Here is a 17749-nt window from a genome sequence, read left to right as displayed (position 1 = left end):
TTGTAATAGTTTGGTAAAACGTATTAATGAAGCAAAGGAATCATGGATGAAATGTAAAATTCAATGTTATATCTTTTCCGTGGCAATTTCGGGCCAGAAAACTTGAACTTTAACGCGTATATTTTAAAGGGAACATTCATCACCACTTCACAATCTGGTAAGAATCCACTTTTGATTCAATATTTCTTTCTCAGAAACAATTTTGCAGAGAAAAACAAAAAAGGAAAACATCAATCACAGCCGCAATTGCAAGTCGTGATTTGACAAATGGTGAAATGACTCACGTAATGGGGAAAGAACTCTGGAAGATAAATGCGCACAAAACACTTTTTTTTACATTTATGTACCCAGGAAAGTCTCACTGAGTCTCAAAACTCTATTCCAAGAGGGTTCTGCTACGTTTTGCAGTAATGGGGTAATGATTACTACGTATCTTTCCAAAATAATAATTTGCAGGTAGGGTATTTGGTTTATGTATTGGGGCGTATTGGCGATACACCGGTTCAGCAATAACTCACCGGTCCTCATAAAACAGTCCAACATCAACATTTGAACTGACATTCGTTTTCCGATTGATTCGACATCACGAGGTGTACCGCCACAACACGTTCATTTTGATAATTTGTAACACAACGTCGGCACACGTGGCCTCGTCTTTTTCGAATGACATCACTGGATCCTTAACGGCCGCTGTGAGAGCAAACGGCGCTTATTTTTTTGACGCTTCATGCACCCACAGCATTGACCAAGGCCGCCCGCCCGGTCTCAACCCGTGAACCTTTCCACAGCGAACAGCAACACTTTGCACGAAACGCTCCGACATTCTCACGCCCGCTCACCTCCGCCATTCTTTCCACACAAGTACGGAAAGCGCCAAACGTTGCCCAAGCCGACGGCGTAGCCCACGCACGACAGAAGGAAGTCAAACCTCCCCTTCCAAGCACCTCGCTCCGGAAACTGTTTCTTCTTGGCCACGGGAGCCTGGCTGCTGATGTCATCGACTCGCTCCAGGTTTGGTAGAATCCTCTCGTGGCTGTTGAGTTGGGACCCAGCTCCAATCTCAACCGCTGCGTAGCCCTCCGCGTCTGAAACGGTGTTTGGCATCTTGAGGTCGCCTTCGTTTCAGCTCAACTTATCTCGCTCACTAAAGCGGAGTTTGAGGATGGGTGGGACAAAAAATGTAATCACAGCGGCGCTCTCATCTTAGCGGTGCTTCAACTGATGCCTCGAAGGTTGCTTTTGTTCCTGGTTTATCTTGGGTTTACCGGTGCCTGCAAGACATAGGCGGTCAGTAAACATCGACAAAAGTTATTTGAGCAACGACATGCAATTATATTACAAAAGACGTAATTACTTGTGCAACAACATGCAATTATATTACAAAAAACATCTTCAAAATGCTCATTCCAACGTGCTTCTCAACGTTAGACCTGAGGATGTATTTGACGTTTAAAAAAAAAAAAACATTGCGCAAGTATTTTATTTGTCCTTTTTTTTTTTTAAAGTCTCATCATCAACCTGTCTGGTGCCTCGATTGCATCAACAGCGGCGAGTCCCAAGTGGGAAAGCCAGCAGCTCCCCCGCGGTTGGTGCCACTCGTTGGACAGGCGTCGAGCCGGTTGGAATGCCAGAGTGAAGTGGGCAGAGTCGTGGTGAGCTGGGGTGGTGGGGGGAGGTGGCACGGAGCGGGCGAGCGAGAGTTTTTTTTGTTCTCGAAAGTTGCCATTCATTGCAGGAGGGGGTGCCGTCCATAAATGACGTCACGCGATTTTGGACGATTTTTGACCCCCCCCCCTCGTCACACGGCGTCACAAAAAGTCAGACCCCCCCCTCAAATATGACGTCACAAAGCTCTGCCCCCACCCCCCCCCCCCCAAAAAAAAACATGCTTTAAATCGCTTTAAACGATTGCTATTGTAGTGCGTATTTAATGTGGCGCTGCACTCTGATGTTGTAGGAAAACAACATTTATTAAAAAGTCTATTCAATTAAGTAGAACGTGTTGTCTATATTTATTTAAAGTTGCGCATTTTGATGTGACGTCACATTTCTCAACCCCCCCCCCCTCGTCACACATCGTCACAAATGTCTGACTTCCCCCCCTAGGTGCGTGACGTCATTTATGGACGACCTCAGGGGACGGACGCGGCTTGCGGGGCGACGATGCCCGCGCGTGCCGTGCGCGCAATTGAAGCTCATGGCGTGACCCCGGGGTCCAGCCACGAGGTTCAATTATCGTGGGTTGTGACGTGGAGAGAGGTGGGGGGGTGCCGTTTAAAGCGATGCGTTTGCTTGTCAAACCGAGGCTCCCTTCGATTAAAAAGCCACTCCTCCTCGGAATGAAGTCAGCCGTGGCGATGACGCAAAACGTGCGTGACTTGTGAACTTACCCTATTTCGATTTAAAGCTTTCGTGACTGCAGGGATTCATCTTCTTGGTTCTTTCGGTAAAGTCACGTAGAAGGGAAATAATAAAATAATAAAAATAAAACATAATAAAATAATTCTCACGACGTTTCGGCCACAACGCAAGCAGCCGTCCGCAGGTGAAGACCAGGTCTGTCGGGGATGCTGATAGTCTTTAGATGTGGTCTTCACCTGAGGACGGCTGCTTGCATTGTGGCCGAAACGTCGTGAGAATTATTTTATTATGTTTTATTTTTTATTATTTTATTATTTCCCTTCTACGTGACTTTACCAAAAGAACCAAGAAGGACTTACCCTATGTCGGGCCCGGCTAAAGGTCCTCTCAGATGGGGGGGGGGGGGGGTACCAGTGGATCTGTGTGGGGAAAGGGGGGGGGGGGGTTACAAGGTGACCAGGGAGGGGGTAACGGGGGGCAGTAACCAAAGAGTAATTGATAGAAACAACATTTCAACTAATTATCAAAGCTACGTCGTCATGCATGTGCCACTATTTAACTGATTGAAACACGCAGTGGGGATCTATATACAGTCACCAACACAATGCAGACATTAAACAAGTAAACCCGTAAAAACAAAGTTTTTCACTATAAATCCTTTATATGCGTGGCATCGGGGCGGCTAGAGTCCTCTCGTCCTCTGGCAGCATTAAACAATTGGTAATTAAATATTTTAAAAAAATTCCGTAAACAGTGTAAAATTTTGGAAAAATTTTTCACGAAAATGCATTGTCACGCACAACGAGTCTGTGTGCAAAATGTCAGCTCGATTGGATCACGGGAAGTGGGTTAAAACACGACCTAAAGATTTGCACGGTCCTAAGCAAGCAAGCGAACTTAATATAAAGGATTTAAAAACATGCCTTGAGCGTGTTTGGCAGCTGTTACAAATGCAGCGGATGGGTTCTTTCATTACAATTTGTAGCTGATTTGTGGCATTTTTAAGTAGTCGTATTTGCATATTGATCACATTGCAATAACAACAATAATTGAAATGCAATCGTAAGTAATAAGAGTTAAAAGACTGGAAATTAATGTTCTGATGTGAACTGTATGATCTAAGAATGACCAATCCAAGACTGCAAAATATGACAACGCACTTTGGATGGGTGCAGCGTCCAAGAAGACCTTTAAGGAGGCGATGGAGTAATGAATCAGCTCGTGTGCAGGCGATATGTTGAGTTTTACATCCCCAGACCGTGAGAGATAGTGACGGCTTGGGGCGGCCTTCATCCAGCAGTGGATTGATCATGCCTGGTGATGATGATGATGATTGTGTTTAAATGCAAGTGCATCTCAAGACGTTATCCAGAAGTCGTGGGAATAGTTCTTCCACAGAAGGAGGCGGTCAGTTGCAAGCAGAGGGAACATCTGGTCCAGGAGCCTGCACCTGAGCTGAGCTAGGAAGTTGACAGCACGGATGCCATGGGGGGGGGGGGGTGGGGGAGTTCCTGGCTATGAGTGGTGGGAGAGTGCGTGGAGGGGAGTAGAGTGAGATGAGAGGGGAGAGGTAGGAGAGTGCGTGGAGGGGAGTAGAGCGAGATGAGAGGGGAGAGGTAGGAGAGTGAATGGAGGGGAGTAGAGTGAGATGAGAGGTAGGGCAGTAGAGTGAGATGAGCGGGGAGAGGTAGGAGAGTGAATGGAGGGGAGTAGAGTGAGATGAGAGGTAGGGCAGTAGAGTGAGATGAGCGGGGAGAGGTAGGAGAGTGAATGGAGGGGAGTAGAGTGAGATGAGAGGTAGGGCAGTAGAGTGAGAAGAGAAGGGAGATGTAGGAGAGTGCGTGGTGGGGAGTAGAGTGAGATGAGAGGGGAGAGGTAGGAGAGTGAATGGAGGGGAGTAGAGTGAGATGAGAGGTAGGGCAGTAGAGTGAGATGAGCGGGGAGAGGTAGGAGAGTGCGTGGTGGGGAGTAGAGCGAGATGAGAGGGGAGAGGTAGGAGAGCGCGTGGAGGGGATTAGAGTGAGATGAGAGGGGAGAGGTAGGAGAGTGCGTGGAGGGGAGTAGAGCGAAATGAGAGGGGAGAGGTAGGAGAGTGAATGGAGGGGAGTAGAGTGAGATGAGAGGTAGGGCAGTAGAGTGAGATGAGAGGGGAGAGGTAGGAGAGTGCGTGGTGGGGAGTAGAGTGAGATGAGAGGGGAGAGGTAGGAGAGTGAATGGAGGGGAGTAGAGTGAGATGAGAGGTAGGGCAGTAGAGTGAGATGAGAGGGGAGAGGTAGGAGAGTGCGTGGTGGGGAGTAGAGTGATATGAGAGGGGAGAGGTAGGAGAGTGAATGGAGGGGAGTAGAGTGAGATGAGAGGTAGGGCAGTAGAGTGAGATGAGCGGGGAGAGGTAGGAGAGTGAATGGAGGGGAGTAGAGTGAGATGAGAGGTAGGGCAGTAGAGTGAGATGAGAGGGGAGATGTAGGAGAGTGCGTGGTGGGGAGTAGAGTGAGATGAGAGGGGAGAGGTAGGAGAGTGAATGGAGGGGAGTAGAGTGAGATGAGAGGTAGGGCAGTAGAGTGAGATGAGCGGGAAGAGGTAGGAGAGTGCGTGGTGGGGAGTAGAGTGAGATGAGAGGTAGGGCAGTAGAGTGAGATGAGAAGGGAGAGGTAGGAGAGTGCGTGGTGGGGAGTAGAGTGAGATGAGAGGGGAGAGGTAGGAGAGTGAATGGAGGGGAGTAGAGTGAGATGAGAGGTAGGGCAGTAGAGTGAGATGAGAAGGGAGAGGTAGGAGAGTGCGTGGTGGGGAGTAGAGCGAGATGAGAGGGGAGAGGTAGGAGAGTGCGTGGAGGGGAGTAGAGTGAGATGAGAGGTAGGGCAGTAGAGTGAGATGAGAGGGGAGAGGTAGGAGAGTGAATGGAGGAGAGTAGAGTGAGATGAGAGGTAGGGCAGTAGAGTGAGATGAGAGGGGAGAGGTAGGAGAGTGCGTGGTGGGGAGTAGAGTGAGATGAGAGGGGAGAGGTAGGAGAGTGAATGGAGGGGAGTAGAGTGAGATGAGAGGTAGGGCAGTAGAGTGAGATGAGCGGGGAGAGGCAGGAGAGTGAATGGAGGGGAGTAGAGTGAGATGAGAGGTAGGGCAGTAGAGTGAGATGAGCGGGGAGAGGTAGGAGAGTGAATGGAGGGGAGTAGAGTGAGATGAGAGGTAGGGCAGTAGAGTGAGATGAGAAGGGAGATGTAGGAGAGTGCGTGGTGGGGAGTAGAGTGAGATGAGAGGGGAGAGGTAGGAGAGTGCGTGGTGGGGAGTAGAGCGAGATGAGAGGGGAGAGGTAGGAGAGCGCGTGGAGGGGATTAGAGTGAGATGAGAGGGGAGAGGTAGGAGAGTGCGTGGAGGGGAGTAGAGCGAAATGAGAGGGGAGAGGTAGGAGAGTGAATGGAGGGGAGTAGAGTGAGATGAGAGGTAGGGCAGTAGAGTGAGATGAGAGGGGAGAGGTAGGAGAGTGCGTGGTGGGGAGTAGAGTGAGATGAGAGGGGAGAGGTAGGAGAGTGAATGGAGGGGAGTAGAGTGAGATGAGAGGTAGGGCAGTAGAGTGAGATGAGAGGGGAGAGGTAGGAGAGTGCGTGGTGGGGAGTGGAGTGATATGAGAGGGGAGAGGTAGGAGAGTGAATGGATGGGAGTAGAGTGAGATGAGAGGTAGGACAGTAGAGTGAGATGAGCGGGGAGAGGTAGGAGAGTGAATGGAGGGGAGTAGAGTGAGATGAGAGGTAGAGCAGTAGAGTGAGATGAGAGGGGAGATGTAGGAGAGTGCGTGGTGGGGAGTAGAGTGAGATGAGAGGGGAGAGGTAGGAGAGTGAATGGAGGGGAGTAGAGTGAGATGAGAGGTAGGGCAGTAGAGTGAGATGAGCGGGGAGAGGTAGGAGAGTGCGTGGTAGGGAGTAGAGTGAGATGATAGGTAGGGCAGTAGAGTGAGATGAGAAGGGAGAGGTAGGAGAGTGCGTGGTGGGGAGTAGAGCGAGATGAGAGGGGAGAGGTAGGAGAGTGCGTGGAGGGGAGTAGAGTGAGATGAGAGGTAGGGCAGTAGAGTGAGATGAGAGGGGAGAGGTAGGAGAGTGCGTGGTGGGGAGTAGAGCGAGATGAGAGGGGAGAGGTAGGAGAGTGCGTGGAGGGGAGTAGAGTGAGATGAGAGGTAGGGCAGTAGAGTGAGATGAGAGGGGAGAGGTAGGAGAGTGCGTGGTGGGGAGTAGAGTGAGATGAGAGGGGAGAGGTAGGAGAGTGAATGGAGGGGAGTAGAGTGAGATGAGAGGGGAGAGGCAGGAGAGTGCGTGGAGGGGAGTAGAGTGAGATGAGAGGGGAGAGGCACGAGAGTGCGTGGAGGGGAGTAGAGTGAGATGAGAGGGGAGAGGCAGGAGAGTGCGTGGAGGGGAGTGGAGTGAGATGAGAGGGGAGAGGTAGGAGAGTGCGTGGAGGGGAGTAGAGTGAGACGAGAGGGGAGAGGTAAGCCCATTCCTGAGTATAGTAAATACGAGCATGAAATTAAACCAATATTTGATTGGGAGTCGGTGGAGGGATTGGAATATGGGGGGGGGGTGGTCTGTTTATGGGTCTTGGAGAGAAATCTAGCAGCAGCGTTGCTAATTATCTGGAGGAGGTAATGATGAGAGATTTGGAGAGTCTGTTTGAGAGGGTTGTAGTTAGGTGTTTGGCATATGTGGGAAACTGGCATCAGATCACTCACAAACCTTGCATGAGAATGAAGGCATGTCCCCTGATGCCACTGATATGGCAAATCCATAAATTAAGTTTGTCATGTTCCACAAAAGCTTTGATGTATTGTTTCTTCAAAGTAGATGGTAGTAAGAAAATACCGCAAATGTGAAATTGTGATGTGGAATGAGCGAATTTAATGAAATAGCTATTTTCTGTGCCGAGCTAGCATACTCAATCAGGGTTAACTTGAGATCAAAATATGTATTTGTAAGTGTTCCTTGTCTACAATACCGTACAATGTATAAAAGGTAAAATTATACATTACGTAAGTATAACAATTTGCATATATTCAGAGCTTATATGCAACAACTTATAGTGATACAGTTCTTTGTCAAACCACCGCTGCATGATGGTCTCATTCCATGTGTCTCGACCGCAGATGTGTTTGACTTCAGTTTACCACCATGGTCAGCGTATGTGCAAATATTATATAACTCAAAATTACATTTTGGTCACCGAAATTCCGCATGTGATTGTTGTTGTTGTTAAACAATTCTGTATACGCTATATATAAAAACTCGTGATGTAATTTACCCAATGTGACCTATTGCGTAAACAAATGCATTATCGGCAATCGATAATTAAGAAATCATTTTTCAGAGTGCACTGATGAATAAGTAATCACATGTCAGAATGATTTTAGAAATGCGCACACGTTGTACATGCGCGGTGTGGTGTTCATGGCCCAGGGAACCAAATGCCATTTCCGTTCGTCTCTTATTTTATCAACGTCGCAGAATTTCGCAATTCAACCGAAAATTTAATCATTTAACTATATAGTTCCATATCATTTGACGTATATTTGTTATGTACTGTTATAGCAGTGTTCCAACAGATGGCTCGCGTTTCATAATCAAGTTTTTTTGGGTGAGATCGCGTAAATATCAATGTCGTTAACCCACCACCACTGGATACAGCGAATTCGTAAGGGTTGTCACGTGAACTAAACGTGCCGATTAGTTACTCTACTCTTTGGTTCTTTCGGTAAACTCACGTATGTGAAAAATAAAAAAATAAAAACCAAAAAGAACCAAAGATCCTTGCAGTCACGAAAACTTCAAATCTAGAATGAATTAGTTACTACTTCGCCTACCCGTCACATTTATGACAATGATGTATCATTGGATACCTCCCAGGTTTCATCCAGATGTTTAAATATCCACAGTGATTTGATGTTGCGAGGCATCACGCTGCTTGTCCATGTGACAGATGGGTGTGCTAAACAAAACCCTTCTGCTTCGATTTAAAGCTTTCGTGACTGCAGGGATTCATATTCTTGGTTCTTTCGGTAAAGTCACGTGACTTCAACGAGTGCTGACCAGCATGATGAAGTCGAGTAGAAAACAAACTTCCAAGGCCTGCACGGAGTGGAGAGGCCCTCATCCAGCAGCGGAATTACAAAGGGCAAGACATTTGGATATATATCTGTAATTTAGTCGACCTAAACTGAAGTGTATGGAGAATTTGGAACACACTGCAAAATTGATTTCCTTACCTCCATCAATAATATTCATGCCTTTTCACATGGAATTATATAGCAACCCAATTAGAGCCTCACTAATGACATAGGAGAGTAATTAAAAAGCAAGAAGCCCCAATAAACGTCATTAGGTTACAGAATTCAGATAAGGTGATGAATATTGCGCTGTGGTCTACGTGAAAGCAGCGCGTGAAAATATGCAGTGTGGTGTGAGTGGGTGGGTGGGTAGGTGAGCGGGTGGATGAGTTGTTGTGACCTGCAGGGTGGGGTGAGTGGGTGGGTGGGTAGGTGAGCGGTTGGATGAGTTGTTGTGACCTGCAGGGTGGGGTGAGTGGGTGGGTGGGTAGGTGAGCGGGTGGATGAGTTGTTGTGACCTGCAGGGTCGTGTGAGTGGGTGAGTGGGTAGGTGAGCGGTTGGATGAGTTGTTGTGACCTGCAGGGTGGGGTGAGTGGGTGGGTGGGTAGGTGAGCGGTTGGATGAGTTGTTGTGACCTGCAGGGTGGGGTGAGTGGGTGGGTGGGTAGGTGAGCGGGTGGATGAGTTGTTGTGACCTGCAGGGTCGTGTGAGTGGGTGAGTGGGTAGGTGAGCGGTTGGATGAGTTGTTGTGACCTGCAGGGTGGGGTGAGTGGGTGGGTGGGTAGGTGAGCGGGTGGATGAGTTGTTGTGACCTGCAGGGTGGTGTGAGTGGGTGAGTGGGTAGGTGAGCGGGTGGATGAGTTGTTGTGACCTGCAGGGTGGTGTGAGTGGGTGAGTGGGTAGGTGAGCGGTTGGATGAGTTGTTGTGACCTGCAGGGTGGTGTGAGTGAGTGGGTGGGTAGGTGAGCGGGTGGATGAGTTGTTGTGACCTGCAGGGTCGTGTGAGTGGGTGAGTGGGTAGGTGAGCGGGTGGATGAGTTGTTGTGACCTGCAGGGTGGGGTGAGTGGGTGGGTGGGTAGGTGAGCGGGTGGATGAGTTGTTGTGACCTGCGGGGTCGTGTGAGTGAGTGGGTGGGTAGGTGAGCGGTTGGATGAGTTGATGTGACCTGCGGGGTGGTGTGAGTGAGTGGGTGGGTAGGTGAGCGGGTGGATGAGTTGTTGTGACCTGCAGGGTCGTGTGAGTGGGTGAGTGGGTAGGTGAGCGGGTGGATGAGTTGTTGTGACCTGCAGGGTGGTGTGAGTGGGTGAGTGGGTAGGTGAGCGGGTGGATGAGTTGTTGTGACCTGCAGGGTGGTGTGAGTGGGTGAGTGGGTAGGTGAGCGGGTGGATGAGTTGTTGTGACCTGCAGGGTGGTGTGAGTGGGTGAGTGGGTAGGTGAGTGGTTGGATGAGTTGTTGTGACCTGCAGGGTGGTGTGAGTGGGTGAGTGGGTAGGTGAGCGGGTGGATGAGTTGTTGTGACCTGCAGGGTCGTGTGAGTGGGTGAGTGGGTAGGTGAGCGGGTGGATGAGTTGTTGTGACCTGCAGGGTGGGGTGAGTGGGTGGGTGGGTAGGTGAGCGGGTGGATGAGTTGTTGTGACCTGCGGGGTCGTGTGAGTGAGTGGGTGGGTAGGTGAGCGGTTGGATGAGTTGATGTGACCTGCGGGGTGGTGTGAGTGAGTGGGTGGGTAGGTGAGCGGGTGGATGAGTTGTTGTGACCTGCAGGGTGGTGTGAGTGGGTGGGTGGGTAGGTGAGCGGTTGGATGAGTTGTTGTGACCTGCGGGGTCGTGTGAGTGGGTGAGTGGGTAGGTGAGCGGTTGGCTGAGTTGATGTGACCTGCGGGGTGGTGTGAGTGAGTGGGTGGGTAGGTGAGCGGGTGGATGAGTTGTTGTGACTTGCAGGGTGGTGTGAGTGGGTGAGTGGGTAGGTGAGCGGTTGTATGAGTCGTCGTGACCTTCAAGTTCAAGTTTCATTTATTAAATATAGCCCTGTGAGCAATTCGGCTCTTGAATCGGGTGCAACCGCAACAAACAAAAAACTAAAACATGAACAAAAAACATCTTAAAGTGAATATGTTACAGCAAAATTTTGCAGGGTGGTGTGAGTGGGTAGGTTGAACACAGTGTGGGTGAGGCGAGACAGTCGGTCTGATAGACCGAGTCCTCAACATTGCTGGAGGAATCGAGTGAAGTTCACGGGGACCGTGATCGTGGTAGTAACGATAGAAGAGCGATAGGGAGGTGACTGACCACCGGTGAGATAATATTCTTAGGTTTTTTCGGTAAAGTCACGTAGGTAAAAAATTAAAATTAATAAAAGTAAAATAAAAATAAAATAAAAATCACGACGTTTCGGAGGCAACACAAGCTTCCGTCTTCAGGTGGAACCGTCACAGCACGATAGCTGTATCAAGTGAGAGAAATTCCAAGAAACAGTATTTGTATATATACTGGTTGAGGGTGGGAGGAGCCAAGGTAGGCCCTGAATATTATTTTTGAGGTTCGATAATGTTGCTGGGAAATCGCCACCATCACGTGTTGGTCTTGGAAAGTAGCACGGGAATGAATAGTTTCACAAATATTAACACACACTTGTTTATTATTGCACGTCTAATTAATGAACCAAATTGGTAATATTTGCATAGTGGTTACATTTCATTGACGATCATGTATTATACATACAATATATATCCACAGTTACTGAGTTGAATTAAATAATAGGTAATTACATAATCTTCACCACAGATAAAAAAAAGTGTTCTAATGTTAAAACAATTCAGTCGAACCGACAAATGAAAACCACATGATGAGAGAATGTTTTAAATAAGTAAATTTATTCGATTACTGTACATTACAGCTTGTAACGTTTTGTGCTATTTGGAATATCAAAACAAGATTAGAGATATATATACGTTTATCTGTACACATGTTTGTCCCGGCATTCTAAATCTTTCCAATGTGCTTCACACGGGGTCTCCTCGCATGTCTTTTTCTCTATGGCACAAACAAACGAACGCAAAAGACTTTACCGGCTTGACGAAGAATCAGGTCCCGGCCACGTGAGCTCGTATTGCACTGTGGGACTGACATTTTTCACGGCAGCATACTAACGGAACCCCTCCCCCCCCCCTCGAATTATTTCTCGCCTACACAAACCAAAAAACCGAATGCCCCATTGTTGGCTGGGATACTCAATAAATTAAGGGACAATAGAGAAGTGAAAAAAGTTCAATCGTTTCAGAAATACAAGAATTTTTTAAAATATGGGTTTAAGCATTAGCTTGCATCCATTGTACATATTCACCAGATTGACTTGATATTGCAAAATAACGTTAATCACTTCTGAAGTTCATGATCGGTACGCATTCGATTGAGATTTCAATAGTTTGAAATGATTCTTTAACGACGGTATGATTATCTGAATGCTATGAAGGAATTAAATCGGCTCGGTGAGGACGTAGCGGACGTGGTTGAATTTGCGCACACCAATCACCCCTACCTCGTGTCGGTGGCACTCAACAGGCGTTTTACGCAGTCCTCCATCACCATTTAGTCATTTTAGAACAAAGTGTGTAAGCAACTCGAACACATTACCTTCAACCTTTAACAGGCCTTTCACACAGCTGGAACGTTCCAGATTAAACTTTGGTTGGGATAACACTGAATGTGGCTCATCTTCGTCTTTCTATACGCATAACCAACCATAGCACACACTTTGACAAAAATAATAATACATATATAATACAAGTGGACAGAACATTTGAATATAAGAAAACATCATTCCAGACATATGCTTGCCATGTGGTACAGAAAAAACACATTTAATACAAATATCTACTGGCATCAATTGTGTATGCAAAAAGGTGTTGTTTTTAATACTCTTATGTATTGCACACAATATAACAAGCATCACAAAGCTATACATTTTTTGCTAGGGTTTTTTAAAATCTACAAAGTGCTCATATTTCTCATGTTTTTGCACATTATTGCAATATTCCAAAAAGCCCACTGCTCCCGTTCGTTGTTGGAAATGCAACGTGCAAACTCAGTGAATTCAAACTCCTTTTATTTGAAATGCTTATGTTTTGTTCGGCTGTTGCACTCTGTACGATAGAATTTCCACACGTTACCTCTTCCCTTATATTGAGCACCAAATCAGACGGTCAACTTCGGCTTTAGACACTGTTTTTGGAATCCCCCGTCTCTTTATAAATCACTAAATATTACTTTGCATCTTCTTGGTTCTTTCGGTAAAGTCACGTAGAAGGGAAGTAATAAAATAATAAAAATAAAACATAATTATTACTTCCCTTCTACGTGACTTTACCGAAAGAACCAAGAAGATGAATCCCTGCAGTCACGAAAGCTTTAAATCGAAATATTACTTTGCAAGAAGGGAATTGTGAAGATTATCAATGGTGTTGCCAACACAGCTATGCAGGGTGTTGCATATCTTAGGTGAGCCTACCAGGCCATTGCACAAAACTACAGCAGTACGTTCCGTGTTAAGTTTGGGCCAGCAATTCTCAAACTCCACAACCCAGGATGATGGATTCTCACGCACTTTATTTTACACATTCAGTCGTGTTTTACATGCCCACCGCTCATCCTCATGAATAACAATTATAACACAATTTTGATGAATGGTAAACATTGGAATTTGCAAGATTGGTATTTGGGAAGTGTAAAGGGCTTTATTTGCTATGGGCAAAAGTCAGTCTGAAGATATCCTGATTTCATTTACACCAAATGCCACTTGGTAGTTGGAAGTTCCATATTCCACTTGAAAAAAACTATGTGTGAGCCATGTTTGCTAATTTAAAATAAGTTATCTCGACAGACGTGTCTTTGCTTGTCACAATCGTTGCTGTACTTAGTGGACGTGTGACGTTTACAGTCAACAATTTGCGTCTCATGTTGTAATACATTTGCCACGAAAAGGTGCGGGGATTGTTACCGCTCGGCGTGTAATGTATAAAGTGTAGATAATTAAAATGCCAGAATAGAATTGTCCCGAGTTGAACAATTGATGTTCTTGGACTAAAGAAAATAATGATAGACATAAATACGCTATACACATCCCAATCGTGTGGTACTGTACACACAACATGGCTGGAAATGTGTCATTTGCAGTCATGATATAGGAGGCCTTCCACTGCCCGATGATATAGGATGTATCCAATAGAGATTAATTGCACCTGGAGTACTGGCAGGTGTGTTTTATTTTTAGTTCAGATCAAATGCAAACGGACAGGGCGATTTAGAATAGCGTAACATTTAATAAGATCATACACCACAATACCGTACGGTATTTGGTAGTTTTGGTAAACAAACAAAAAACCTTACCGTCACGTGACTAGCTACTGTCTAACGCTTAAATAAACGTGAAACAATTCAATTAGCTTATTTTATGCTCAAGGCAGAATCACCATTCAAAAAGGTAATTCCCTACTCAGCCAGCTGAGTAGGTATTTACCTTTAAAATGTAACTGTGTAATCATTTCCTCTTTAAAACAGGATACACTTTATTTTGATTGCGATGCATCAGATATGGACCATGTGCTTCGAATATGCTGCAAAGCAATTTCTTTGCAATGTTGATTTTAACCTTCAATCAACTTCGATTAGCATGGTTGGCTACGTAGGGTGCGAAAGAAGTTCAACATACATACAGTATCATATACATAACCCTCCGTATAACCATTTCAAATGTGATCAGCTCCACTCTGACATTAAATGTATGCGTGACACATTGAATCTGTGACAGTGTAATTGCCCGTTAATGTGATTTTTGAAGATGTGATATAATAGATTTATAAGAGCATACTGTGGTGAATTTCAGCTTTCTTTCTACGCCTCAAAGACAAAGTTCCCCCGTATAGCCTTAACAGGCTGCTGGGGCAAGTGCTGTTAGCGAGCACTTATTAAGGCCGGCACGGCACACGAGGGGGCGTGTGGCCAACACCACGCCCGGCCGCCTTTGTCTCCCCAGTGGCGATGTTTACACACCACACCAGGTACTCAATTGAGGCTGAGTCGACCTAGGGGAGGGCTCAGGACCGATTCAGACAATCGTCACCGGCGTTGTGCCGTGAGCGGGAATCGAACTCGCGTTGCCGGGTTCGTAGCGCAGCACTCACCCGCTACACTACCGCACCACATCATTATGCCTCACACACGTGAACACAGTCCCATGGGTGCCCGCTTGCCGTTAGGTCAGGTACGTGTGTTGCAAAACGATGTCCATGCTGGACTCTATCACGCATCGCACAATGCTAAATGCGTATAACCCCATTTGCACGCACGCCACGTTTCAGATCGACAAAGTAAAAAAAAAACAAAGCGAGCGGTTTCACCAACAGAGATTAATTTCCCAAAGGCAGGCGTTTAAACCACGCTACGACTAATATGTGCCACACAATGATCAAGCCAAGGGATGGAACTCGCCCAAGGGCCCGCGCACTGAGGAGATGGAGTGATGAAATCAAGTTCATGGATCGTTTCATCGCAGGATCGCGAGAGGTTGGCAGTGGCTTTGGGATGCCTTCATCCAGCAGCGGGTTGGCTACGGCTGATGATGTTGGTGACAATGAGATTAGTTTAGATTAGCATCCCTTTTCTGCCTCCAAGGCATTGCTAAGTAACTTCTACCGGAAGCATTGGCTTTCGGTTGCCGAACAAATACATTGGAAGGTCGCACTCATTACACACAAAGTGCTTGCCACAAATGAACCACAATACCTTGCTGATCTCGTCAAAGAACACACACCATTACGCTAACCTCAGTCATTCTCGCAGCGGCTTTTGGAAAACCATCGAACAAAGACAGTCACTTCGTCGCGCGCTTTCACATGCGCTTTTGCGGCCGTCTGGAACGCTCTTCCTTCCGATATTAGGAAGTCACTGGGGGCTATGTACTTTTAAATCTAGATTTTTTTTAAAATTTAGAACTGCTTTTTGTGTTCAGCTTGTTGTCCTTTCTCTGCACCTCCAATTAGCACGGTTGGCTATCTATAGTGCGAAAGAAGTTCAACATACCTACAACTGTCTGCTATTTTAAGCCTCGGACACGTAGCTGAGCATTTGTAAATGTTGTGGGTTTACTCGCCAACACACCGGTGTGCTGAACTAGTCGCAAATTGACATGTTTGTTTACATGACAAACCTTACTAATTAGCTGTGTCAGGTGGCGACGGGTTTAACGACACACTAATCTTTACGCGATCTAACCCAAAAAAAACCTCCATGGATAGCCGAGCATGATCTGCTATCGACTGCAATCGTTTTTGTTGCTGTTGTTGCGTCTTCTCCAGAACTCGTACCAGACCTGAATTAATCTTGCTGACTTCCCAGCGAAAGCAGTGGACGGAGAAGAAAGAAAACAGTTTCATCAACACTCTGCCTGCAGCGCGGAAAGTAATTGCATGGAAACGTACACGCAAATGTATGGGGGGGGGGGGGGAAGGCTTTTTGTTGTTGCGACCACGGTGTGTGCCCTGTGCGAATGTCTTCCGCGATGACCTCGCGTTGTTCGGCTGTCGACATAACCGCAGTGGGTTTTTTTTAATTTATCTGCCCCCTCGTTGGACTTGTTATTCATTTGTGACCGAATCACAGCAAAGGGGGGAATACATTCGTGTCATGGGTGTTGGGTAATGTGGCGGGGCTTCCGTAAATGTGCGATGGTGTTTCAAATATATGGATTTGAACAAAAAATAAACCCCGATGCAATAACGACACAGCACTGTACTAGAGAAAGTTTACAAAGGTCCTCGAAAGAATAATGAGACCGGAATAAAGAAACGTCAAATGCAAGTTCTTTAGTAAGATACCGTATACTGTATTTCCTTTAGAACACATACCGTAATAGTTCAATAGACATTAAACGCGACCTCTCATCTCATGCTTTAGCATTTTCTGGTCATATCAGGACCATGCAAAAGGTTGCCTTGGCTGAGTGTGAGCCACTAGCTCTTTGACCTTTGACCTCACACAACGTATTTGTGCGTCCCTGTCGAGTTTGCACTCACGCAAAGATTTCGTGAGACACGACCGCACGTGATAAAGTGCCCTTCTTGAGCCCTTGGCCTTCGATAAACCTTCTGCACCTTCCTGAGCTCTCGCCTCTTTTGTTGTTCAATTTCCAACTGAAGAATATTATCAGATCACCTTTTAAATTAAGAGTTTTTTTTTAAATCGTTTGTAATATAAATATTCCCAGCCACTTTAAAATGATTTAAGTATTCGCTAAATTTTTTGTCGACGTTGAAATTTTTAACAAAACATATATTTTCAGGACGTATAGCTTCCTCGTTGATGAGCCCGAATGTATCAACACCGAATGCACCTTTAGGTTGCCAATGTCCAGCTGTTAATCAAACCACACACAAACATGCCATCATTGCCACCGCTAACTTCAGCCACAACCAAGTGGAGTTTAACCGAGGCGTCCGGCCTTGGGCAGTGGAACGTTGGAGTGCGCTTGAGGAAAGAACAAAGGCGTCGTTCACGGTCAGGCTCTCTCTTGCCCCCTCCACCAACCCCACCCTCCTCGCTGGACCCAAATTGACGGCACCTCGACGTCAAAATATCAGGACGGATGCCGTGAGTGCAGCCGCCACACAAACATCGCTTGCCATTCGAGACCGGTTCCTTCTAATGCACAGCGCATCATGTTGTCACTCCGCTTGCGGGCGGCTCTCACTGCTCATCCTGGCATGGCAGCCGATGATGTAACTTGGTCGACGGCAGAGGATATCGGAAGCAGGTCCCTATGCTGTGAGTGTATGCACATCGCCTGGCTTGCACCATTTTTTTCCCCTGCCCGATCGCCTGACGACCGGCACAGGGTTCTCGCTGAGGATTACACAGAGACAACTTGCCCTTCCAAGTCCTCTCTTAGCTCTTTGGGAGCTTATCTTGTGGTTTCATTCTGGGTAGAGTGTTGGCCTTCGAGGACTCTGTGAAATACAACACAATAAACGAGTATGTTTCATGACTGGCTGACACAGAATTCCATAAGAAGTTAAAGGGCATCTTTCTCCAATACAAATTCAGTGTGGTATTATGAGCATTTTAAATACAGTAATTGGCAATAACTACAGTGCAGAAGCAATCTTTTGAAAGAGAACAATGTTCTGGCTTTTAGGATTGTGTTTATTGGCAATGAAACTGCAGCTTATTACATTATGTAACTTTACACCAAATTGCATTTTCTGCATCTGATGTAGTACTTTGGAGAGCATAGCGCATGCATTTTTGTAAAACTTTT

General features: G+C 46.6%; 1 protein-coding gene across 5 annotated transcripts in view; it reads right to left on the bottom strand.

The window, feature by feature from the left end:
• Nucleotides 1-11293: 11293 nt before the first annotated feature.
• Nucleotides 11294-17749, bottom strand: part of LOC144730083 (IQ motif and SEC7 domain-containing protein 1-like) — a 78016-nt gene continuing 71560 nt past the window's right edge. For all 5 annotated transcript variants that reach the window (XM_078610625.1, XM_078610623.1, XM_078610627.1 and 2 more), the window contains one exon: nucleotides 11294-17438. In XM_078610625.1, the coding sequence (XP_078466751.1) occupies nucleotides 17377-17438 (62 nt within the window). In that variant the 3' untranslated portion in view covers nucleotides 11294-17376. The remainder of the gene's footprint in view (nucleotides 17439-17749) is intronic.

This window comes from Lampetra planeri, chromosome 34, assembly GCF_965212315.1.
Source record: "Lampetra planeri chromosome 34, kcLamPlan1.2.h2, whole genome shotgun sequence".
Classification (NCBI taxonomy): domain Eukaryota; kingdom Metazoa; phylum Chordata; class Hyperoartia; order Petromyzontiformes; family Petromyzontidae; genus Lampetra; species Lampetra planeri.
The sequence above is the reverse complement of the archived record's forward strand: the minus strand, read 5'-3'. Positions and strand labels throughout refer to the sequence as shown.